The sequence below is a fragment of the Colias eurytheme genome, chromosome 19, assembly GCF_061535395.1.
Source record: "Colias eurytheme isolate Ceu_HAF_F1 chromosome 19, ilColEury1 Martin Lab GWU primary, whole genome shotgun sequence".
NCBI classification, from domain to species: domain Eukaryota; kingdom Metazoa; phylum Arthropoda; class Insecta; order Lepidoptera; family Pieridae; genus Colias; species Colias eurytheme.
Genome location: NC_142998.1, coordinates 3,371,304 through 3,397,768, shown reverse-complemented (window position 1 = coordinate 3,397,768; position 26,465 = coordinate 3,371,304). Strand labels below are relative to the sequence as shown.

The 26,465-nt window shown below is 33.5% G+C and overlaps 3 protein-coding genes and 1 long non-coding RNA gene across 5 annotated transcripts; 2 read left to right on the top strand and 2 right to left on the bottom strand.

Moving 5' to 3' along the window:
• Positions 1-644: 644 nt before the first annotated feature.
• Positions 645-5,429, bottom strand: fbp (fructose-1,6-bisphosphatase). The gene is made up of 6 exons (XM_090112861.1): positions 5,166-5,429; positions 4,109-4,253; positions 3,128-3,234; positions 1,716-1,942; positions 1,228-1,406; positions 645-843 (listed from the first exon to the last, which is right to left on the bottom strand). The coding sequence occupies exons 1-6, from the start codon at positions 5,339-5,341 to the stop codon at positions 667-669; spliced, it is 1,011 nt and encodes a 336-aa protein (XP_089968987.1). The 5' UTR covers positions 5,342-5,429; the 3' UTR covers positions 645-666.
• A 2,637-nt stretch (positions 5,430-8,066) lies between these two features.
• Positions 8,067-9,189, top strand: LOC149900071 (uncharacterized). The gene is made up of 2 exons (XR_016457779.1): positions 8,067-8,344; positions 8,801-9,189. It is a non-coding gene; the product is annotated as an uncharacterized LOC149900071 (long non-coding RNA).
• Positions 9,190-9,817: 628 nt separating this feature from the next.
• Positions 9,818-13,159, bottom strand: LOC149900070 (uncharacterized). Of its 2 annotated transcripts, XM_090113279.1 has the most exons (3): positions 12,959-13,159; positions 11,273-11,365; positions 9,818-10,852 (listed from the first exon to the last, which is right to left on the bottom strand). In XM_090113279.1, the coding sequence occupies exons 1-3, from the start codon at positions 13,045-13,047 to the stop codon at positions 9,883-9,885; spliced, it is 1,152 nt and encodes a 383-aa protein (XP_089969405.1). In that variant the 5' UTR covers positions 13,048-13,159; the 3' UTR covers positions 9,818-9,882. The 2 variants fall into 2 exon arrangements, with proteins under 2 accessions (XP_089969405.1, XP_089969406.1); XM_090113280.1 differs by lacking the exon at positions 11,273-11,365.
• A 440-nt stretch (positions 13,160-13,599) lies between these two features.
• MRG15 (mortality factor 4-like) lies at positions 13,600-21,474 on the top strand. Its single transcript, XM_090113262.1, has 6 exons — positions 13,600-13,716; positions 13,790-13,907; positions 18,947-19,059; positions 19,552-19,632; positions 20,235-20,325; positions 20,845-21,474. The coding sequence occupies exons 1-6, from the start codon at positions 13,689-13,691 to the stop codon at positions 21,416-21,418; spliced, it is 1,005 nt and encodes a 334-aa protein (XP_089969388.1). The 5' UTR covers positions 13,600-13,688; the 3' UTR covers positions 21,419-21,474.
• The last annotated feature ends 4,991 nt before the right edge of the window (positions 21,475-26,465 follow it).

Here is a 26,465-nt window from a genome sequence, read left to right as displayed (position 1 = left end):
TGTCGTCAATTGTGATAAAGAAAATTGGGATCTCTGTTAATTGATTTATGATTTAAGTTAAATAAAAATTATTATTATTTCTTGCAAACCAAATTTTGAAATGGCATACACAGTAATAATTACTTCTCTTAAGTATTGTCAAAAACAACATCCATTTTATTTTTTACAAACTTCCGTGATTAAAATTCCTAGCTTTTCGCTTACATCTTTCTACAGAATTCGTATTATAGATATTTTTTGATATTTTTTTTACTTCATGGATTTCCGAAGATGAAGTATCATAACATTTTTTACGACTGCGTAATAGGTACACACGTTATACACTACACATCAAATATTTATTTTAGTTAAAAACAATTACACCTCGTTTAAGAACATATTCGTGTTTTATATTTTATCGTTTAGTGTACTATAGCCACCCCTGAAAGTGTAAATGTATGTATCCCATAAGTTTAATCTTATAAAGTCTACATCATCATAAAAATAAATATGTGTCTGCCCATTTGTTTACGTCATTGATGCATTAAGGATGCATTTCTCAATGACAATCAGGCATATAGAAAAAACATGTTTTATGGTCTATGAAAATGTAACATCCATATTGCATAGCACAGGTAGGTAGGTAACAAAAATAAAAGACGCCATACTATCAAAAGTTTATTAAAATTATTTCAAGAAAGACATCAATTCTTCGACATCCCGTTTCGAGCCGAGATAGCAAGGCGCCCTCTGGTGTATGGAGGTTGGTTGAACATCTAGTATTGGGATAGAGCCGTTGGTCGCTAGACCACCTGCTTCTGTCACTATGTAGGACATCGGGTTGCACTCGTACAGGAGGCGGAGCTAGAATAAATATTGTCTCGTTATTTTTTGGTTAAATTTACTGATAACACAAAAATAGCAGTATAGCATTTTAGAGGTATTATTGTTACGTTTATTATATTATCAGCGTATTGGCAGTGTTTAAACTTAGTAAAATTTATTAGTTAATAAAAAATTTGGAAAGTTGATATCATTAGGTTGTCTAGATTGATTTTGAACTATTTTTATAGATATAAAAATATTTTTATCAATGCGATGGTTGTAAAATAAAATGATGGATTTTTCATCATTTAGTTTTTATTGCCGTGTGCAAGAGGTATTTCTTGGATTATGTAAATTAACTAGATAGCACGGTTATAAAGAAAGTCAATATTTTATCTGTTAATTCTATTAAGACTATGTTACCTTTCCATTCGGCGCAGATTTAGTAGCCGGGTACATGAACACGCCGCCATATTTAATAGTTCTATGAACATCAGCGACCATAGAGCCAACGTATCTGGCGCCATATGCTTTGCCTTTGGATGGACATTTCTTTTCTTCTATGTATTTCTTGAGACTGTCAGACCATTCTGCCGCGTAACCTGGTTAAATTATATCGTTATTTATTAGGCTCTATGAATATGAAATGTACAATGCAATTTTCTATGGATACTCCTTAATTTACATTACTTTATCGAAAAGGGAGCTGAAATAATTTTTTGAGAATTTTTTTTTCTTGATATATTTTGTGTTCGTTTCAAAAAATAAATTTACAAGTTGTACCTATTAATAATGTCAAAAGATTAACAATACAATAAAATTAGGCGAATCTCATAATAGGAAGAGACCAAACTCAACTAAATAATTCAATAGAAAACTTTACGAGTAATTTAAAATCATACAAAACTTACCCTCATTTATAGAATAAATCTTCCCCTTCTCCGGTACCCTCATATTCGGGTCTGTGAGGATAAACTCTCCGATGGAGGGGTCATACATGAACCCATTGACCCCCTTCCCTTTGCCCAAAGCCAGCACCATCATTGTTGCTGAGCCATAAAGTGCGTAACCAGCTGCGACTAGATCCCTCCCTGGACGTAATGCGTCCGCTTCACAAGGCTCCCCGGGGGAAGACTTTCTAGAATGTTCTCGAATAGTTAGCGACTATAGAATATAGAGCATGATTTTTTTCCTGTATTTTTTGCAATAATTTATATTTTATTGATGTAAGTACTAATTATGAATGAGATCGTTCTGTTTATAAAAGACCAAGATTTATGTCATGAACAATCTTTGAAATATTTCCCATTAATAAGAACAATTTTATTTTGAACTAGCTTACCGCTCGCGGCTTCGCCCGCTTTGTCTAAAACCTAATAAATTATATACTAAAACCTTCCTCTTGAATCACTCTATCTATTAAAAAAAACCGCATCAAAATCGGTTGCGTAGTTTTAAAGATTTAAGCATACAAAGGGAAATAGGGACAGAGAAAGCGACTTTATTTTATAGGTACTACTAGCGACCCGCCCCGGCTTCGCACGGGTGAAATGCTGATACTAAATACACTACAGAAAAATAATTGTGAACGTTGTATAGGTATAAAAATATAGCGGCCCGCTCCGGCCTCCGGCATCGCACGGGTATAAAATACAGCCGGGCGGCCGCAAACGCTACGTCCTGCAATTTTTAAATCTGTAATATCTTCGAAAATATTCACTTAAATCATACGGTGTAAAGGGCCATATAGATCTATATTAAATGAACAATGTATCCATGGTATTTAATTGGTTAAGGATTAATGCTGTATTGGTTTAAATCGCTTCGAAAATTAGCCATTATTTGTCGTAAAAAGTAAATGACAAAAAAAAGTTATTGTGGGTTATCCATAAGAGATAGACATATACCATCGCGGACTTTTCTGTAGACCTTTTCAATGTGTATAATACTTAGTACAATATTTTGATAAAACTCGTAGGGTTCAGCCTGCGTTTGCAATGTAAGCGGAATAAATGTAATTTTTTACGACATCACATTAGAAACCTCAAAAATAACAGTACTTCTCCACTACTTAATGGATCTCATTATACATATAAACCTTCCTCTTGAATCACTCTATCTATTAAAAAAAACCGCATCAAAATCCGTTGCGTAGTTTCAAAGATTTAAGCGTACAAAGGGACATAGGGACATAGGGACAGGGAAAGCGACTTTGTTTTATACTATGTAGTGATGTACCTAGTGATTATAAGTACTTGAAACTGTATGGTAGATGAAGACGTCAAATGCAAAAAATATTTAAAAAATGTGAGACATGTTTTACTTGTAAATGGCGAAGATTGAACCGACGGAGACGAGGCAGTCAATATTAGATGAGCCATCGAGGGGGTCGAAACAAACTACGTATTTCCCGCGTTTCTCGGTTTCTACCTGAAATTAAATTAAAACAAATTAATTCTGTAGAATCATTTCTTTGTCAGGAGATAGTTAAACGAGCTTTTTTTAACTTTTTTTTATTTTTTTTAATACGCGGGCGATACCCCGAGCGGATTAAGGAAGAAAAAATTAATCTATCAATAATTATAACATTGCTCCTTGACCTGAAAGAAATACAACCAAACAAAAATCAAACAATTTCGTATTTCCTCAATCTTATAATCTTATCTTAATCTGTCAAATCTTGAAAATTGATATATGTATTTTCTATTATCACTGTATAGTGTATACGATAAATCCGAAATATGACTAATCAACAAATATTTCAATGTAACAAAATATGTTTGTCAATAGCAATGCCCTATGGACCGTAGTCTTATCAAATTTCTTCACCTATAATCAGTGCTTCGTGAACCTGAGATAAACTTAAACATAACATAAAAGTGAAATTGTGATGGTAGAGTTCAAATTTCTCTAGCAAAGCAACGTTTAATTGCCGGATGTCAGGGTCAATAGAGTGACATTTACATAAATAATATTATTGAGCATGTTTTGGTCTTTGATTTCTTGCTACATTTGCGAACAATTTATTATTCAAGTCTAAAATGTTCTAAAAATAGAAATCCGATTTTTATTATATTGTCATGACATTTTTTTGCTAGCTGAATAAACTAGCTCCCTTAATATTATTTACAGAACTTTAGGCATTAGCTACGGCCTACGTAGTCTAAAATCTAAATGATAATAAATTAAAAAATATGGACGCAAAGGTAAATCGTTATTATGAACTTAGTTACATATTTTGAAATGAATTTTCGTCGTTAGATTTTCAAAGTTAATATTTAAATAATGAAGAATTATCAATTACCTCTAGAACAGTTTGATTTTCTTCCGATACGAGGAGGCAGGTCGTGTAGGAGGATTTTAACATGTTTATAAAAAGGTCATTGGATAAGACATCTAGTTTCTTTACTTCCTCGCCCTGCACGTTGGTGTCACCGGAAATTCCATGGCTGAAATAAAAAAAAAGGTTTCATGTCCCATATACATAGTTATATAGAAAATGTTAATAAATTTAAGTAATTGTTGTGCGAGTTAATCAAGAGAATCTCAAAAACAATGATTCTGTGCAACTGAATCTCCATTTTTTTAATTAAATTTTATGCTAACTAGGAGAGTGGTGTAAGGTTTCAATTTCAAGAAATAAAATTACCTATTGGTCGGATTTCACTAATAAAATACCTATGCTATTATTATTCAGGTGAAGTCTAGTTAACTGCTACCTAGTAGAAGTTAATCTTAATTAGGTAAACGTTAATTAATAATTAATTAGACATAGCACTAAGGTAGGTAGGTACTAACTTGAAAGCGGGTGATTATTTTTTTGCTTAAATTTAAAAATGACGATGTACATATTATATCTCTCTATAGGTATCCCTAGACCGTGATACACATAATAAACTATAAATTATAAATGGAAAATATTCTCTGATGGAGGAAATGAGAAATAAGGATTGGATTGAAACATATTATATTATATTGTTCAGTTAAAGAATTACTACAATACGAGTATGTAGATATATTTTGACGTAGGTACATATCGACGCGAGAGATAGTACATATTATTTCCAAATAGGCCATAGGCATAGTATCAATACCTGTTAGAACTTTCTATTGCGGTAAAGAGCGACATTCAGAGCAAATACTTTAGTTACAATTTATTTTAGTTTATGCAGGAAATAATTCAACATTTTACGAGTGCAAAACATTGTTATAAAGTAGCAAGTACCCACATACTTAGAAGAAAATGAAAATGAAATTATTTTGATATTTTCACACATAAAATGTTTTCAATATCTATTTAAAAAGACAATAATAATGATAGATAACACTCATCAGTCATCACTATTCATAATCATACTAACAGTTTAGCGATGCCGGCTTTCCTCACTGCTGATTGTATTGCCTTGACTGCTGTTTGTATAGAATTTAGAAGTTGTGTTAAATCTCCTGTGGCACCTGGCGCTGTTCTTTGTTGTTGTAGAACCCAGCGGGTTAAAGTCATAGCATTCACATCGAATGCGGGCCCTTGCTGCGACATTTTCTAGGAAATTAAAAAAAAAATTCAAACACAAAAAAGGCGGCAACCGCGCCAAGCCGATACCGCGCAACTGTCTTGTGGAAGCATGCTTATGATGCTTAGCCATAAAAAGTAGGTAAACTCGCTTCGCGGTTATCATATTATTTTGTGAATATTTTAACCATACAATTGTGATGTAACGTGTTTACGAACTGATTTTTAATTTGTTCACGCAGATATATGTTTTATTTATTGACGATAAAGTTTGTTATTGAACAAAAAGAAAAGGGGGGTGTGTCTGATTTATTCATGACGCAATTGTTTTTATTATTTGGCTATTCGCTGTATCTAAGCACAAGTAATGATGATTTTAAGTTTTATTTAGGTTTATATGGTTACTCGTTCTGGCCCGCAGCGTCGCTCGTATTTGAAATCATCTAATTAGACACCCAAAAAATTATGTATATCGATCGAGCTGTTTTGTCACTTCAATGAAAAACGCAAAGAGTATAGTAATATATAGGGGAAAAACGCACGCACACGCACGGAAGAACATAATATTACTTATGTCTGTATTATTGATCTATACCATGGTATATACTTAAAAATTTTGGTCCTACTTAAAATTATTTTCCATACTAATATTATAAATGCGAAAGTAACTCTGTCTGCCTGTCTGTTACTCAATCACGCCTAAACTACTGAACCAATTTGCATAAAATTTGGTATGGAGATATTTTGATACTCGAGAAAGGACATAGGCTACCTTTTATTGCGAAATATGTACCACGGGAGAAGTTGGGGCGGACCTCTAGTGTTTAATAACTTTGACTTCAATCTCAAAATCGTTCGGTTATGCGTAAATAGAAATGCCACCAAAATAAAGATCGTATTCCTGAAACGGAGCCACTTACTATTTAAATTTTAAATTATATAATATCTAAGTTATCAACATTATACATGCCTTCCATAAAATAAAATAAAAAATGTGGCACTCGAGGACTGCCGCGGTAAAGCTAAGATTCATATTGATCATTGTTTGCTCTGTGCTAAGATTGCATATAGCATCGCTGTGCCGCTTGGAGTGGAGGGCGTTAGGTATTTTCGTTACGGAATTTTAAAATTCGGTCGCAGCGCTCAAAGCCCGCGATAGTTCAGAAGCGATGCAATAGCTTAAAAAAAAAATGTGAGCCGTCATGGGACGCCTGGCAGATGTGAAACATCGTGTGTGTACAAGTAATATGCATAAAAGATAATATTATTACAGGAATTAAATATAGCCTAATGAAAAAATGAAGTATTACGAATTTCTTACAGAAAATGGTAACTTTATTTAATAAACATTTATTTACATGTGATATAAAAATTCGATATTAATATCAAGTGGCCACAATTTAAATATTTTCATCTGTGACTTCAGTAATAGTTATATTCGATGTTTCCTCTGCCGCATGCCGGTATTACTGTGACGATTGGTCGATGATAACTAAAGTACGTTACAAAAGTATTGGATGAAACATTATCAAGATATCTCACAAATACAGCATCCATTGTTGTTCCATATTTGGTAGTAGATTCTCTTGGATTGTTGTTGATTTGCAATTGAAATTCTTTTTGAAGAAATGTCATTAATGGCATTGATTCAGCTCTTGCAAAATTTACATTAAAATCTCCAGCTAAAATTAATGGTAGTTTATGTTTATTCGTTTTAAAAATTATTGAACCTCTTTGACTATAAGGAAATAACCTTTCATGTAAAAATGACATTATATGATCCATTTTGTTATTAGGTGAAATGTATACTACAATCATAATTAATTCACTTCCGTCTTCTAGTTTAACATGTGAAGCACACATATCACCAATAGATGTTTGGGAAACATGAACTTCTGTAGCATTTTGAACGGCTAGATCCATGTTGAGTGTAGTAACATGTGAAGTGTTGTTGTTTTTGTAAATGGCCACTCCAGCGGCTCTAACATTTTGTCTTTTAAATTTTGCAATACAATGAAAGTTACATAAGTCAACTGCTTCATCTGCAGGACACCATGTTTCAGTTAGTAACAAAAAGTTACTATTTCTGCAAATAGAATCTTGTAAATCAGCAGCATGTTTTCTGAGACTTTGACAGTTTAAAGTGTATATGGTTAATTTATTTCTGGAGTTCATAAAATCAGTGATCAATCCTTGCAATGTAGTAAGTCTGTTTAAAGATAATCTTTCAAATTCGTGCTATAAGCTTGAAACTGATGGATCTACTCTCCTTCCATGATAAAATCTTAAATCATCCGTTCTGTTACATATAAACAACCCTTCAGCACTTGTTACTCGTGTTAAAGCTACGTAAAGTAATGGAATACTATGACTTTTACTATACTCATACACCACCTCGTCATAAGTACCTCCTTGAGACTTATGAATAGTCATAGCACATCCTGATATCAATGGAAAATGATTTCTTTTTCCCACAATAGTTTTATTATTATTAAGTGATATTTTTGAAGTTCGACGCACAATAGGCACAGCACGTTTATCGATATTATGTTCTGCAACAAAGGCAGCGGCTTTTCTTCTAGCCACTGTACCAAACTGAATTTGGTATTGAACGTAAGAAAGCTAGATTTGACTCCATGCAGTTATGAATATAGTCTTCAGATTGAACTTGATCCTTGGTTATATTGCTATCTGTACCAACATGTTTAAACGCGATCGTTAAACAGTCACGAACTCGCAGTCTCATAATTTTTACAGCCATATAGGGTAACGGCACCAGTGGTCAGCCAGGCACCAGTGATCAGCCTATTGCGTTGTTTATTGGCCATAAATATCGCTGTAATCAAAATAACCAAATCACGCGCACTTAAATAGAAGCTCTGTTTCGTTATTGGTTCATGCATCACGCGAAAGGAGCAGCAGGGGGTCAGAGGAGAGAAGTAAACACGTTCGTACAGGTGCTGTCCGCCGACAAGAGCAGAAGTGTCATGTCTGCAATATTTTTTGTTTCACGTGGTGCTCTTTTGAAAGGTGAGAAATAACATATTTTAGTATGAAATGTGATTGTGTTTTATAGATAATAAATTTATAGATTACTTAGAGCATTTAATTTTATGAAATTTGATAAAAAATATTGTTTTTTTACTTAAAAATTTGAGGGGCTGACCATTGGATACTGATTTTTTATGAAAGATCCAATGGACAGCCCCTGGGGCTGATTACTGGGATTATTCCTAATTGTTAGAAAACCCAGTGGTCAGCCGCATTTCAAAATATTTTTTCAAGCGGCTGACCACTGGGTCTCAATCTGTGGTCTCAATGATCCAGTATTCAGCCACGATGTTATTGAAATAATATTTTAAGTATAAATGCGAATGTTTGTGTTTAAATCTATAAGTAATACTTCATGTTAGTTAAGTTTTACCTGAAATAATGGTATTATGTGTATTCATATCCAAAAGTTATTATTGTTCCCTTTTTTTCTAGCTAAAAATGCCGCCAAGACAATAGTATCCTCCAGAGAAATCCTCCGAAAGAGATCCTCCTGTGGTTGATTATAATTATATATATTGTGGATTATAGATACATCAATAGGACATATTATAAACTAATATCGCTGATTTTTTTTAAAAGAATTATTGTTGTTTTTATGATAAATAATAAGAAGTTCCTAGAAAATAAGAAGACACAAAGAGATTGTAATAGTATGTTTAAAATAATATTTGTATTATGTGCGATATACATTTTTTTGTGCTTAGTGAATCGTTGCTATAAAAATGTGATTAATATAGTTGATTTTGATATAACATTGTTTATTTTGATCTCATAATTAGTTATACTTACTAAAGGCTGAACACTGGGTTCAACAAGGCTGTTTATTGGCTTTTAGAGGCTGTTCACTGGGACACTGAGCCATTTTTTGTTTAAAATTAATTATATATTTTACTAAGAGAATTATTGTTTTCGATTAACGCTGATTCGAAACTACAATAAACAATAAATCCATACATGTTGTACGTTTTTTTATTCGACGATTGTTGTAGAAATGGCAATTGTCAAAACTTCAAAAAGCTGTTATGAGGCTGACCACTGGTGCCGTTACCCTATAACAAGTGATAAGGATCGACTTTTCGACGATCCTTACGCCGCAATTCACTAAATGCCATCATAAAAGGCGTAACGTTGACTGTATCTCTGAATTTTCTAAAGTGTCCCATGTAAATAGTAGGAAATGATAGCTCTTCGGCATGCTCGAATAATAAACTCTGTGGAATATTCTGTTGCCCTGGCGCTAATCGCAAATATTTTTCCTCATTCCATACCAAAGTTTGTTGTTGAGCAGTAAGGCTTTGTTCAAGATCAATATTTTCGCTAAATTCATCTATGTTCTGTTGTGTAATTAGTGGTGTTTCTTGATTAAAAAATGATTTATCAACTGTTATTTTGTAATGCTGATATAAAGGTTAAGGATATAAAGGTAGTAATCAAATAGTACCTATAGCCATTTTTTAATTGATCCGATGTTAATTAAGCCATGCACAAAACTACTTTTATGAATCATTTTTTTTTTAATATGTAGGTACATAAATGCAATGTTCATCATTGACATTTCTTGGAAGTGATCGTACCATTGTATCAACAACAACAGGAACATTGATAATTTGTCCGTATATACCGAATTGTCCTTGAACGTGTCTTAATCTTCTTATTTGCATAAAAGGAATTCGTGGAGAAATAAGCCTTTCAGTGATGAAATCGATTTTTGGTAAATGCTGTGGTATTTTTGGGTAATGAAATCCATTATAAACTGACAAGTTAGGAATCTTTTCTTTATCTAATGCTGATTTACAAGTAGAGCAAATTTTAAGGGAATCCACATTTTGCACATTAGCTATTGTATTAATTATATTTCCAGATGTAGATGGTTTCTTTAAATCTTTTTCAAACCAAAGTCGATCACAAATTGAACAAGCATGTCCAAATTCATTATTTTTAAAGTTATCGATGAAATATTCATGAGCTGTTTTATGGTATCTAAATTGACTGTAGTTATTCGGAATTTCCGCAATATTTGCGCTTGATAGGTTACTTAAATTTTGCTGAGATATGTCAAACACTTCATGCTCCATTTCTCTCAAACCAGTTAAATTTCGAGAATTTGTACTTACTTCATCTATTATGATTATTGGTTCTGTAATTAATTCTCTATTTCCTATATTTGGAGAAGTATGTAATTCTATAATACTTTCTGCATTCTGTAGACGTCTCCTTCTTTCCGCTTCACGCTGACTCAATTTTTCTCTGTTCTTTTCCCTGTATCTTTTTTGACGGTCTCTTTTATTTTGAAGAATAGATGAAATAGCAGTTACTGGTTCTTCATTATTTACTTCCATTATATTTGAGTTTGAAGAGGTAGACGGTCCGATAATGCTTTGTGAAAATTGTATACGCTTTCTTCTTTCCGCTTCACGATGTTTCAATTTGTCTCTGTTCCGCTCCCTGTATTGTTTTTGACGTTCTCTTTTACTATTGTTTACTCTGAAAAAAAATATAAATATGTTAATAATAATAAAATCTATTTACATATTTTTACTTTCTTCTAGTAGAAAGGCAGGTGCCATAGTTTCCCATAGTCCTCAGTACCAGTCCATTTAGCATCCCAATCCATAGCCCAATCATTAAATTTCCATACCCTGCAATAGTCCTACATCGGCCGCGGACTGCCCAGGGCTGTATCTCTATAGTGCAGTCATGGGCAGGCTGCGGCTGGTGTCCCACAACACATTAAAATTCTCGAAAGGGCCTCTGCGTGTTGGATCCGTGTCCCCACGTAAGCCTTCCAAAGATCCGGGTACTGTCCTTCTGGTGGTACCCGAGTATTATGGAAATGAGAAACATAAAATCTAAGATAAAAATTAAAATAGTCTAGTACTAAGTATTTGATTAATAAAGTCTTACACAACATTGATAGTATGCCTTGTGTTTAACTGATCAGGGTGACGTCCAGTTTCAATAATAATATTTTGTGATCCCTGTGATGATTGTTGGGAACTAAAATATTTAAAAAAATATGATATTAAAATACACAAGAAAAAGAAAAAAAAAATTTTGAGTGTGGCTTCAATATACTCATGAACTCAAATCTTAGTTAATTATTGCAATATATGACTAAAGATTTGCAAATATAAATTTTATTAATAAATTTTTCCATATTAATAATTCCTTCATGAATAATAAAAAAATAATTAGTTAATTGAAGATAATATTAATAATTAAATATAATTTATATAATTATTAATCTTAGTATAATTTATATAATTACTAATATGATTAATGGGTTGACTTTAGAAACGTGCGGCACGAATTTCGGCGCGATTTTAATTTTTATCGATAGATAATGATGCCCTGAAACATACAGCGGCTTTTCGTGAGGAAACGTGTAATTACAGAGAAATCTTTTTTTTTAATTTTCGAGATTATGTTCAAAATTGTTTGAGTTACATTGACAAAACTACAAGAATTGTGTTTGAAAGAGATAACAAATGTCTTAATGTACATATTAAAAACCATAGTTCATTCAAGAGCATGTTGCTGAGTGGACAACAATTCATATATGGATTATTGGCGAGCATATGATTGTTTCGGGATATGGATATGTTCATAAAAAAGTTAATCACTCAGACCCAGACAACCCATTTGTTGCCCCTGACCCATTTGAGTCCCAGTGGCATGTTGTAAAAAGATTTTTTAAAAAAGATAACTATAACCACCCAGCAAACTTCGGTGATAATATTATAGAATATGTGGAGATGCTCGGTGGAAAAAATAAAATGGATCCATTCATTGCCATTGTAAATTGTATCAAACATGTATACAAGATTTGAATAAATAATTATTTTAAAAAATGTTTTTATGGTATGTATATTGCACACAAATTGTTAATCACAGAACCGAATCTGTCCACCCCGATTCCACGTGGTACTTGTCTGTCATACACTAGAGTGTATTTAAAAAGTCGGAGGCGCGGAGGAGCGTGGCGCCCGCGTGTGCTGAGGAGCAGGCAGAGTCAAGCGAGCCGGAGTGAAGACTCCTGCCTGCAACGAGGTACACGGGGGCAAGCGCCACGTTCTGCAGCGCCGGAGCAGTCAAGAAAGCCCATAATCTTCGATATATTTCTAACTACATCACTACATACATGGTATAAAACAAATTCGCTTTCTCTGTCCCTATGTCCCTATGTATGCTTAAATCTTTAAAACTATGCAACGGATTTTGATGCGGTTTTTTTAATAGATAGAGTGATTCAAGAGGAAGGTTTTAGTATATAATTTATTATGTTTTAGACGAAGCGGGCGAAGCCGCGGGCGGAAAACTAGTATAAATATAATCTCAAAAAAAAATAAAAAAAAATAGAAGGGGGGGTTTCCGCACCCCCCACTTTATAGGGGGTCTCCCCTTACCTCCCCCCTCCCTTTCCCTCCCCTCCCCCCCCCCTTAATTCGTGCCGCAAATTTCTAAAGAAATACCTGATTAATATGAATATAATTAATTAAATATAAAAATATAATAATTACATTTATGGACACTTGAAAAATACGATCTCTCGTTAGAGAGTAGTATATTCTTTGAATACGATCTACTTACTGATGACTTGGTAGTATGCCATAGTGTAGTTTCACTTTCTTTGCACAAGGTTGATCACTTTGATCTTCTGAGTTATCACTATCACACATATTTTATTGTCAAAAATTAAAATAAAAAATTAAATAAAACGCAGGTTATGTGTACCGTAGTAAACAACAACGTCGAACTGAGTGAGAAGCCACACCGTACACTCTACTACATATAGATGTGTATAGCGTGGCGACCCGTCGCCATGGCAAGCGTCGCCACGTCAACAATTCGGTTTACAAGTGAGCCTATTGTTTCACATCAATTAATTCGTTAAATATCTTCGTCTTAGTCTTAGAGTATACATTATAAAGAATATTCTGTGGTATTGTCTAATTATATATTACTAGCTACTCCGCGCGGTTTCACCCCCGTGGCTCCACTCCTGTTGCCCGTAGCGTGATGAAATATAGCCTATAACCTTCCTCGATAAATGGGCTATCTAACGCCGAAAGAATTTTTCAAATCGGACCAGTAGTTCCCGAGATTAGTGCGTTCAAACAAACAAACAAACAAACTTCAGTTTTATAATATTAGTATAGATTATTTATCTATAAAAATGTTTATATATCTTTATTCCTCTGAGACCTCAGCTTTATACTTTATCATTGTCTATGGTCAATAAGCTGTCACTGTCACCGCTAATTTGTGGTTTGTTGATTGAAATGTTTACATATTTGTGAAGAAATTTAGTAAATAACCAATGGCCCCAAAACTAAAATTTGCGGAAGGTAAGGAATAGTGCATATTCATTTTTTACCATTTTAAAACATACAACAGTAATAAAGTTGTTCATTGTTACAGGTGAAAAAGTTTTATGTTTTCACGGGCCGCTCATTTACGAGGCAAAATGTCTGAAAAGCTCTGTCACTAAAGACAAACACGTTCGTTATTTAATACATTACGCTGGGTGGAATAAAAAGTAAGTATATTATCACGTAATTTAGTTTTGTACAGTCTTTTTATGCGCTAACTGCTAGTTCACAATCTATTAACACTTTAAATTAGTTCTAAAGTTTATAAGTAAACTTATATTCAAGGGTTTTCCTATTCAATTGTTACGTTTTTTACCATTGTATTGGGCCGGTTTTACACATTTTTAGATAACATGAACATCCCTTAATCTTGAAGCAACTCCTTACCTTGGAAAGTATCTCAATGCAGTTACATTCAATATCAGAATATCCAATGGATCTTTTGTAACGGGCTATGTTATAGTTGTTAATATCACCATTTATAAAACAGTAAAAACATAGTATAATATAATATAATCTTATATATAAAAATGAATCGCAAAATGTGTTGGTAAGCGCATAACTCGAGAACGGCTGAACCGATTTCGATAATTCTTTTTTTTTATATTCCTTGAAGTACGAGGATGGTTCTTATGTAGAGAAAACGTAAACATGTACCACGGGCGAAGCCGGGGCGGACCGCTAGTATCTAATAAAATCATTTTCTTATTGTAACACACAGCCAGGGCCGAGCCGCCCCTGTGTGCGAAGTGTGCGGCGCACACAGGCGCCAAGGCAATAGGGGCGCCGCGCCGCGCCGCCACTGCCACCAAAATTATTTTTGTTACCTATATGATTGTTTTTTGTAGTGGAGTATCGACAAGTAAGTAGGTACAATAGGCGCAACATAGGCCTTGTAAACAACAAAACATCTATAACGCTTATTGAACAAGTCTCTCAATATTTAATGTTTATTATTATTCACTTTATGGTTTCATTTTACGTTTAGGGTTTTGGTTTACATTCCTTACGAGCTCAACGTTAAAACGGCGCGGCGGCAGTTCTTTGAACAAGAGAAAAAGTACTATAGTCTGTCCACTATAAGAATTGCTTTTTGACAGCTCGACGGGTGATATCGGTCAATTAGGGAAAGCTGGCATGTTCACAGTACTCACACTTATGTAATTTCACTTACAGTATGTTCAAAAATAAATGCGACTCTAGTTTCATTTTAGACTTGAATTGTAAAATGGGTGCGTTGTAGATATGTATATGCAAATATAATTACTTATGAAAGCTCTCATAATTTACCTGTAAAATTATAATTTAAAAGTAAATCAATTGATGAAGTTAATTATTTATTCTAATAATAATCAATTGGATAAAAGTATTAATAATCATTCAATTATCAAATAATAATTAAATTCCTGACTTTGGTTGAGTAAAGATATCTAAGAAATATTATATTTGTAGTAAGTACGTAATACCTACCAATACGCGCTAACAAATATGTGTTACATGTTTATTGTATAATTTTCACACTATTGGTTTTAAACTCAAACTCAAACATTTATACAATTAGACTTCTTCTAGAAGCACTTTTGAATCGTCATAACAGTTTAACAGTTTTAACATTTACCACCAATTCAGAAAGCAGTATCTATAGAGAAGAAGAAGAATCTATTTAATCATAATCGTAATCTTCTTCACTGTAACTTTCATCGCTCGAAGAACTCGATGTTTCGTTGTCGGAATTTCTTAATGTTATTATAAATGAGTCAGTGTAATTATCTACTTTTGGTTCTAATTGAATATATTTTTCCTCATGTTCTCGCGTCTTTCTCCAAACGTCACTAAACATATCCAGACTAATAGCATTTGCTTCCTTTCTAAATAATTCTTACACAGTTTTCAAGTTAAAGTTCACATTTTGTGATGCTACTTTCCCTTTAATTATGCCCCATAGTAACTCTATTGGGTTGAGATCTTTGAGGATTGCATCAAGTAGGTAAAAATTGTGTATAGTTTGGCTTATTTTTTTTAATAATGTGATAACTCTGATTATTAATTAGTTATTTGATTTTTGAAAAAAAAAATGCCGATTTTAGTCAAAATTTATATTTTTCTAACAAGATCCTTATCATCCAAATTTCCACCTTGGTGAGAAAAATTGACATTTCTAATGAAAATGAACAAAAAATTAAATGATTTAATTAAATACTGTAAAATAGTCTATAATTCTTCCATTTACTGTATCACAAAATTCTTCATAGATTTTTAGATATTCGTACTACACCAATTACATCACCCTGTATTTATAAACAATTGCAAAATATGACACATACATAGGCCGGGAGATACTGACACAAAATTTCGGGTCATTTGTAACAGAATGGCGGTTCTACAGAGGTCTTATTACGCAATGACTAAAAGAAAAATGATGGTCAGAACTCAGAACGCTGGTACCTGCGGACTAGTCGCGTGGGCGTTAGTCGAAATCGTCGGATAAATAGCGAAAGTCAAACGATTTACAAATCGTTTGACTTTTCCGCGGTATGGCGACCATTTGGAATCGTCCGAAAAGTATGGCATGGCAATTTTAGTAAATGGCTGCACGACGATGGTTACCTGTGCAAAAGTGAGCCCGGTACAAATGGTTGAATTGTTTTTTTTTAAATCAACGCATTCACGTCGGTATGGCGGACTGTAAGTCACATCGTAACTGTATGGCATGACACTACCGCCTACATCTTTTTTAAGGGCTATCGGTAAATTCTAAAATTTTTGTGTTACAAATCGTTGGACTTTCGCTATTTATCCGACGAGTGTGACTAACGCCCACACGACTAGTCCGCCGGTACCAGCGTTCTGACCATCATTTTTCTTTTTGTCATTGCGTACTAAGACCCCTCTAGACCGCCATCCTGTTACAAATGGCCCGAAATTTTGTGTCAGTATCTCCCGGCCTAACATGTGCAATGTGTAAATGTGTTGACGTTCCAGCTCTTCTTAATATACCTGTACCAGAAGTGATGTTCAAAAGATTATCGATTGTGATACCATTTCAATTATAAATTAAAAATATTATCATAAATCGAATCAGGTACGTAAATAATAATTACAACGTAAACGTAGTAATAAGATATGTAATAATAAGACCACATATCTACGCATTGTATGTTAAAACTAAACTAAACTAATATTTTATTATTTATTGGTTTCTATCTTACAATTTGGTTGTCTTTACGTTTAAATTATATAACATAATATAAGAGTTTTTCTGCATCGGATATATTTTACAGAGTATTTCTATCGATTATTATAATCTATCGACCCATCATTGAATAATTCTATGTAGACATCACTAAGTGGGCGGGACCTGTCCATGAAGAACGATAATTATTTGTATGACATTTTAACATAGACAATACAATCCTTCATAGGCGTGAAGCTGTCAAAAAGCAAATAATATAATGGACAGAGTATAGTTACTTTAAACCGTAGAGGCGCCGAGTTTGTATGAGTATGAAATTAGTCCACTCATTTCGTCCGAAAAAAAAGGCAAATAAAAGAAAGTGAATTTGCGCATCTATTTTTTTGATATGTTGTAGGGGATATCTAGAAAAGCTTAACTTGAGTTTTTCGACCAAGATTTCCTATGAGCTTTCGTCGCCATCTTGAAAAAAGGGGTACAATTGGTTTTTCGGCAATAACTCGGCTATCCGATGAAATTAGGAAATCACTTATAAGACACTTTTTGTTCCTTTTTTAATGTTCTACAATTAAGTCCTGACCATTTTTACTGTATCGTGCATAGTTATCGAGATATCGATCGATAAAGTAAAAAATTATTGTAAGACCTGGCATCCGTTTTGACGAGTGTGTTTGCATTTTTTCAATTACAAAATTTTCTTGAAACCATTTTTCATTCATTTTACCGTGTGTTGTACTTTTTTTCGCTCAAATGTACAGTTCACCTTTTTTTTTACTGCACAAACAAATTATTTGTTTAAAAAATATACTTTAGTGTGATCTTTAATTTGTTCTAAAGTCTGGTCTATGTACTTATTTTTTATCCCATCAATTTCCTAAACAATTTCCCATTCGCTTCGCCATGCGAACACAACCGAGCGAGCAGCTCGCTCGACGGTGAGCGTGAATTCACCGACTCTGCGGCGCGCTGGAGATCGTAATTTTTGTCCAACTAAAAAACTCCAAAAAGAAAATTGTAGGTCTGAATATTCTCTACAAGTTCGAATTGTACGATTTTTTAAATACATGTATATGTATTAGATATATATTATACATAATGTAGGTATATGTATTATGTCCTAAACAAAAAAAAGCCAAAAACTAAAAATGTGTCCTGAATTTTTGAAGTGAAACTTCTTTATCGGGGTTGGAAAAAAATTTAGTGTAACATTTTTTCGTTACGCGTGACTTTTTCCGTTACGCGCCATCTTTTTCTTATCCCTACCACGCGTGATTCGACGTATTCCTGTAAAGTTGCATATAGTAAATTATTTTTTGAAAAATAAGGTCATAAAGAAGTTTCACTTCGTACGTGTGTACACTAGTACACGCACACATTTTTTTTACTTTATCGATCAATATCTCGATAACGATGCATGATACGGAAAAAATGTCTAGACTTAATTGTAGAGCATAAAAAAAGGAACAAAAAGTGTCTCATAAGTGATTTCCGAATTTCATCGGATAGCCGAGTTATTGCCGAAAAACAAATTTTACACCTTTTTTTTAAGATGGCGGCGAAAGCTCATAGGAAATCTTGGTCGAAAAACTCAAGTTAAGCTTTTCTGGGTATCCCTACAATATATAAAAAAATTAGATGCGCAAATTCACTTTTTTTTTAAATGTGAGTGGACTAAATATTATGAATGAGTGAGTTTTTGAACGCAACCCGATGCGATGCGTGCGACTGCGACGCAAGCGGGGCCCGGGGGTGGGGTCATGGGTATTCCCCGATTTTAACGAACGAGATAGCTAAGGCAAAACAATACAAATGAACAATCATTGGATTGAAAGTGTGTGTGTGTGTAAGGTGCGCATTGAATTTTTATAAAAAAAGAGGCGCTTCATACGTTTCGCACACAGGCGCTGCCGGGGGTCGGCGCGGCCCTGCACACAGCCTATCTCTTATAATGTTTCTTTCTTTCTTTCTTTCTATCTTTAAACAATGTTTACAGTTTATAAAAAAACTTTTCAGTTGGGATGAATGGGTACCAGAAAGCAGAGTACTGAAATACAATGAAGCAAATGTTCAGAGACAGAAAGAAGTGCAAAGAGCGCATTCAGCACAGCCCGCTAAGACTAAAAAGAGTATGTTTATAAGTGTTATTATTAAATATCACTAAATTCAAACAGTTAGATAAGCAGTCATAACTATAAAGCAAAATAAGCACTTGCCATTGAGTTGCAGAAACATTATTATATTATAAGTGTTTCATTTCTTACAGTTGTAATTCATAGACTAATTTTTATAATTTGCTTTACTGAACGAATATGGAGGATGCTTCATTTATTCCCATCATTCTCATTTTGAAATGGAATATTAAACTATATCTTGTTACATGTACTAATTTTTTGTTTAAATAAATAATACGATAATTTAAATTGTTGAGTTTTAAGACACAGACAATTCGATAGTAGATCTGTTACTACAGTTTATTATGTAGAAAATAAGCACCTTTAGACTGAATCAATTATTGAATTTGGCAATTCAATTACTCGCAACATGCATATATATGTTTTTAGTAAGTATTTGAAACAAGACCACAGAATATTAACTTTACTATTACTTTTTTTTTCAAGCACCCGCCAAAGGTCGTAAATCTGAAGCAGCTGCAAGTTCCACACCAGCAAGAGAAGAATCTAGAGCATCTACACCAGCGGGTAATATTTTTATTTCTATTAATGTTTTTATATGTTGTATTGCATTTTCTTTGTACTTTTATGTTTTATTTGTTAACTAGCTTTGTCTAAAACCTAATAAATTATACAGGGTGTCCCACTATGGGTATACTAAGCGCGAAGGGACTTGTAGTTTTGCATACACTGATCACGTAAAAATACTTGAATTAGGCCTTTGAATTTGAGATTCAATTCTTAATCTAGAGTATGTGTTACGATGGTTAATAACAGAAGTATTCTTTAAAAACCTTTTCAAAATGGAATATTAAATCTATACTAATATTATAAAGCTGAAGAGTTTGTTTGTTTGTTTGAACGCGCTTATCTCGGGAACTACTGTTTCGATTTGAAAAATTCTTTCGGTGTTAGATAGCCCATTTATCGAGGAAGGTTATAGGCTATATATCATCATGCTACGACCAACAGGGGTGGAGCCACGGGGGTGAAACCGCGCGGAGCAGCTAGTATTATATAAGTGAACACTGAAGATTAGAAAAGATATAGTAATAAAATAATGAAGAAATAGAAAATTAAACTTATGATTACAAAATCAAATAAGATATGTTTTTCCTTTTTATTTACAGGTAAAGATGCAGAAACAAGCTCCACATCTGCCAAAGCAACTAAAACACAAAATAAAGACCCGCCTGCTGACTCTGGCTCTGACCAGCCAAAGTAAGTTGTTTACGAAAATTTTTCATACAAACTCAAACTCATTTATTTGGCACCGATTTTTAAATATGTAAAAGCTCACAGTTAAAGTATTCCAAGTTATACAGCACACAAGAATTTTTTCAAATAATTTGCAAACATCTATGAAAGAAATAATTTTGATATAAATTAAAAAAAAATTATAGAATGTTAGTTAGTAGACCTAGTTTTTATAGAAAGGTAATATATTTTATTTTATTTTTATTTTATTTATTGAGGTCATCCAACACTTGTCACAACAATACTTATTATATAGGTACAAGTTACAATAAAAAATTTTGACAATTGTGACAAACAATTATAGGACAACACAACATGGAAAAAAAAATAATAATATCTAATAATTACGTTTGAGTCAAGTCACGTCACAAAAGGAAAAGAATACAAACCAAATCAAGACAAATCTTTGAAATATTTACGTATTCTATGACAGTTGTCGTGAAAAATATCAATACAATAAAATAATATATTATTGTGTTCCAGGAAAAAACGTGGAAGATTAGATCTATCAATAGAATCTGAAGAGCAGTATCTAGCGAAAGTCGAAGTGAAAATAAAGATTCCAGAGGAACTTAAAGTGTGGCTCGTCGACGACTGGGATGTCATCACGAGACAGCAAAAGCTGGCCATATTACCAGCAAAACTGACAGTCGCACAAATTGTCGACAATTATCTAGCTTTTAAGAAATCCAGTAAACTACACAATCAAGCGAAGGAATCAGTCCTAGTTGACATTACAGAAGGAATTAAAGAGTATTTCAACGCAACTTTGGGATCGCAACTCCTCTATAAATTTGAAAGACCACAGTATAGTGAAATACTCCAAGACTACCCAGATACCCCAATGTCCCAAATATATGGATCTATACATTTGCTACGGTTGTTTGCTAAAATGGGACCAATGTTAGCATACACTGCGCTCGATGAGAAATCATTGCAGCAAGTATTGACGCATATACAAGACTTTTCGAAATATATGGTCACCAACCGGTCGACCCTGTTCAATTTACAAGACTATGGGAACGCCACTCCCGAATATCATAGGAAAGTTCAGTAGTTATAAGTATTATGTGATTATGAATGTGTATTGATAATAAATAAGTGATAATTGGATTTTGTCTTTTTATCTTTCTTAATTATCATTTATGATGATGGAACGAAAATTATGCAAACTTTTAGTTTCTTCATTTAAATGGAGTTTTGGTTACAATAGTAGCATTTAAAAGATTACGGTTGCTAATTTTCTTACTGGGTGGCTGACCAATTCATATGTCGTGAACTGTAAATATTACACACATGAAAAAAACATCATATATATAATTCTTCCTTTACTGTGCGTGCCATCAGACTATGGAACGATCTACCATTAGACATAAGAGAAGCTCAATCTCTACTCACATTCAAAACACTGCTGAAGCGATTTTACCTGTCCAAGTAATGAATTTAGATCTACCTGTTTAGTGTTAAATATCTTTGTATTGATGCTGTCTCCGTATGTGTCTGCTTTTCGACTAGTAAATAGCTCATTTCTTTCTGTATGTATGTATATGTATGTGTATGTACGTATATGTATATTTATGTGTATGTATGTATATGTATATTTATGTGTATGTATGTATGTATATTATGTTTGTACGTGTATTGTATGTATGTATATGTTTGTATGTGTATGTATTTGTATGTATATAATATGGATATATGTGTATTTTATTTATGTGCTCTAAACTATAAACGCACCTCTTGCCCATTAACTTTTACTTCCACTGTTTCTCCTTGACCACCAGGTTGTCTGGAAGAGATCGCTGTCTTAGCGATAAGACCGCCTGTTGTGCTCAACTGTGTCTCTTTCTTTTATACATTTGATTTTGTAATTTTTATGTCCTGGTGCACAATAAAGTATTTTTGTTTGTTTGTTTGTTTGTTTACAGCTTACACAGTTCTTCACGACAAATTCTATTATAATTGGCCTTATATTAGAAATCGAACTTTAGTACTGCTTTTTAAAAAAAATATATTTTAATGCAAATCATAAGTGGATGGTTTTTGAATAATAAAAAATATTAAACAATACTCGGAATGTTAATTATTAAAAACAATAATTACATTTCCGCATACAGCGATCAAATCCGCATTATTAAGTTTATTTTTAGTATTCCATAGTCATACTACCAGATTAACTCCTTCATCAAAGATAATAATACAGTACTGTTCACACGTAGATAAGTAAATAAAATCAATTATCGACCTTGTTTTATTTATAAAAAAAGATTTAATTGCATTCCTGTATTCTACATTGACCATATATTGCCACTAGAGGTCGGTAGTGAGACTTGACCGAGTTTAAACGTGATGTGACTCACGCATTAAGAAAAAATCGCGAATATTTGATTACTGGCGCGACTGATTCTTAAATAATTTCTTCGTTGAGGTCATCGAGATATGCCGCTTCGTAAGGTTATCAGCAATCACGATAATATCTTACATATATTTCTTGAAAAGGAATGAGAAACGTAAACTATAATATAGCTACGTATACGTACACAGTACACACTTCTTATGGAATAACGACAACGGTTTTGTTAAAATGCACAATATAACAATACCGTTGTCGTTGCCGTCGCTGTATAACATACAGCTTCCATGTAAAAAAAAATATCAAATTTTGTTCTAAATAGCAAAAGAGATAGTTTGAACTTTTAAGACTACTGTCTTTAGGGAAAGCGTGCAGCATATTCTGTTATTTTCGATAGTACCTCTAGAGCACTCTAATACCTCCTTCGCATTCTATAGGTAGTATAAATTCATATAGCGCGCATCAATCAGATTGCGTTGATAACGCATACACCTAATCTTAATTCCATCTGAGCTTGATAACCATCCACATATAACATAACTAGCTTTCCACCCGCGGCTTCGCCCGCGTTTTCAAAGAAAAACCCGCATAGTTCCCGTTCCCGTGGGATTTCCGGGATAAAACCTATCCTATGTGTTATTCTGATGTACCTATAAGCTATATTGTGGTAAAGTTTCATTCAAATCCATTCAGTAGTTATTACGTGAAAGAGTAACAAACATCCATACATCCATACTTACAAACTTTCGCCTTTATAATAGTAAGATTGTGCGATGCTTCGGTAAACCTATTTATGAAATTATTTTATAACTAGCGGTCCGCCCCGGCTTCGCCCGTGGTACATATTTACGTTTTCTCTACATAAGAACCATCCTCGTACTTCAAGGAATATAATAGAAAAGAATTATCGAAATCGGTTCAGCCGTTCACACGTGATGCCGTGACAACGCGAAACGGGTGCGGACCCGCCGCCTTTTTATAGCTCCCGCCGCGAAGCGCGTCGAACGCGGCAACTGATACACAAAAATAATCCTTATGGCATGATTCTGTTATTCACGCGCGATGACTTATAGCGTATTTTATGTATAACTTTGGTGTTTCTACACCGATTTACATGATTCTTTTACTATAACCTGCCCAGGAGTATGAAGAATAATTGTGCCAAATTTGGTTAAAATCCGTCGTGTAGTTTTTGTTTCTATAACGAATATACAGACAGACAGACAGACAGACAGACAGACAAAAATTTTACTGATTGCATTTTTGGCATCAGTAGCGATCCCTTATCACCCCTTCATAGTTTTTTTTTAAATATATTTCATGTACAGAATTGGCCTCTCTACAGATTTATTATAAGTATAGATAAAATGGTTCTTTTACAATAATTTTGCTGTATTTAAAATATCTGTAAACGAATTTCTTTGCGATGCGAGAGATTCCACGAACTGAAGCTAACACTAGTTAATAGTGGTAGTAGTACTTACCTAGTAGTAATAGAGTATAACTCTATACTTATTATAATGTAAATCAAACAAGTAACATTTAATTGTATTCCTTATACGTTTTATAACAAATAGTTAACAATGTTCATAAAGCTACTTTTATGTGTTGCAACCTAAGGTTGCAACCGTCGAGCTTACCCTGACTGACCAAAGCCGATTTATTTGCGATAGAAATTGAGTAAGGTTTGATAAATGATACATTGCTTTAGAATGCAAACTGAAACAGCTGTTTAAAGGAAAACGTGACAAGGCATACCGCCATATGGTTTTATTCATTGTAAATTTTCTGTAATATTATGTCTTGAAGGTGAGTTTTCGATGTTTGTATCTCACACGTTTTTATACGGTTAGAAAAAGTTTTATTTACATGTGAATCTTATTTTAGAATGATTGACCCCATTTAATTTTAAAATGATTTATTAATTAATAATAGGTACCCTGTTCCTATTCTACACAATCCTCTGTGATGAAACAAAAGTTTTTCTCGTTTCAACTATTTCTTGTTTTATACAGAGTCTAGCTATTTATGTAATGGCTACTATAATTATACAATTAAAAATAAAATTAGTTGGGACGCACGATACTTCAGAGGTTAAGCGTAGGTACCTCACTAGCATTAGGTCAGTATTATGAACTTCAGACTAAGTTCAGGCTAATAACATAATATGAATAAAGCACTCAGCTAGAGTCTCTGGAATGATGAATCTTTCCAGAGAAATCCATCTCGTTGAAATATCCTTTCTAGCCGGCAGCCGCCATAAAAATATCACGTACGACGCAAGACGCAGTTATGCATTGTAGTTTTCCGTGGCAACTGTTATCAGCCTTCCAACCTTTAAAGGCAAAGAGCTCCACAAGGCCGGTGTCGCGCCGGGCTGGCGCTCGCTGACTCGCCATTGCAATGTTTTTTATTTGCCTAGTCATTTATGTAATACGTAGTACCGACTGCCTTATGGCTCTTAAGAATCTTAAGGATCCTTTCTCGGTTCTGGAGATGTAATAATAGAAGCTACTTTAAAGAAATTGAAAAGAAGGCCGTAGCGTTATCAGACACAACAATAGACATTTTATAAGTAAGAAGCTATATCCAAATCAGTTATAAGATAAAATCTCCAAAAATCATCCTACCTATAACTGGTACCATTTGAGGATTGCCCTATATGTCCCTATGCATGTTTAAATCTTTCAAACTACGCAACGGATATATTGATGCGGTTTTTTTAAGTTTTTTTTAAATATTTTTTATAGAGTATTTCCTTCTATATTTTTGAAATTGTTGGTAAACGGTGATACGAGAAAAATTATTTTCCTCTTCATAAATTATCTAAATTCTAAATGATCATTAAATTGTTTCGCTTTTCTACGTAGGTATGCTTCTTCATACATCACAAATCGCCTGTAATGACGACAGCGCGGCTATTCTTAGCTTTGGCGGGAGCCGAAAATACACCGCTCTAACATGTGTTCAGGATATGGATTTATAATATGATCTGGATTGATGCATATTCTAGTAGAGATTTTGTGTTACATGAATTAAATACGAATTAATTAAATATGGGGAATGATGACGATTTTTAAGGATGATGGTAATTTTATTCAAATGACAAAGTTTTATATTAGGGATGTAACGATACCGATACCGATACCGATATATCGGCCGATATATCGGCAAGCCGATATATCGGTATCGCCGATAATAAATCAACCGATACCGATATTTTTTTATTAAATTCTTTCTTTTCTTTTATGTTTTTGCATTGTATTCATTCATATTGTTTTATTTCTGTTTCTGTAATAGTGTTAAAGAAGAGCGGAACCTCCTGACACAAGCATTTTATTTGCTTACTAGGAGTGTTCCAATCACAAATTTGTTTATGTAAAGGAAAGAAATAAATAATTTTGAATTTTTTTAATTTTTAACGTGATAACGTTTTTAAAATCGTTTTAGTCGGGTGACATGTTCATAAACTTGTGTCACACCAAAACCTCACGAGCGCGATCGCAGGTATAACGAGAGAGAGACGGACCGATCTCCCGTTTCATCTCGAGCGCTGCCACTGCATTATGTTATCACGTAAACATCTCGATCGTAAACCTTCTTTACAAATAACCAATTTTTTTGATATCAAATAATTCAAAAATCCGCGCCCAATGAACGATGCGGGAGGCCGCCCGCGCGTGCGCACTTTGTTTTCTGAAAAAACTCTACCAATTATAGTAAACTTTTATTAGGTACTGATTGTATATGT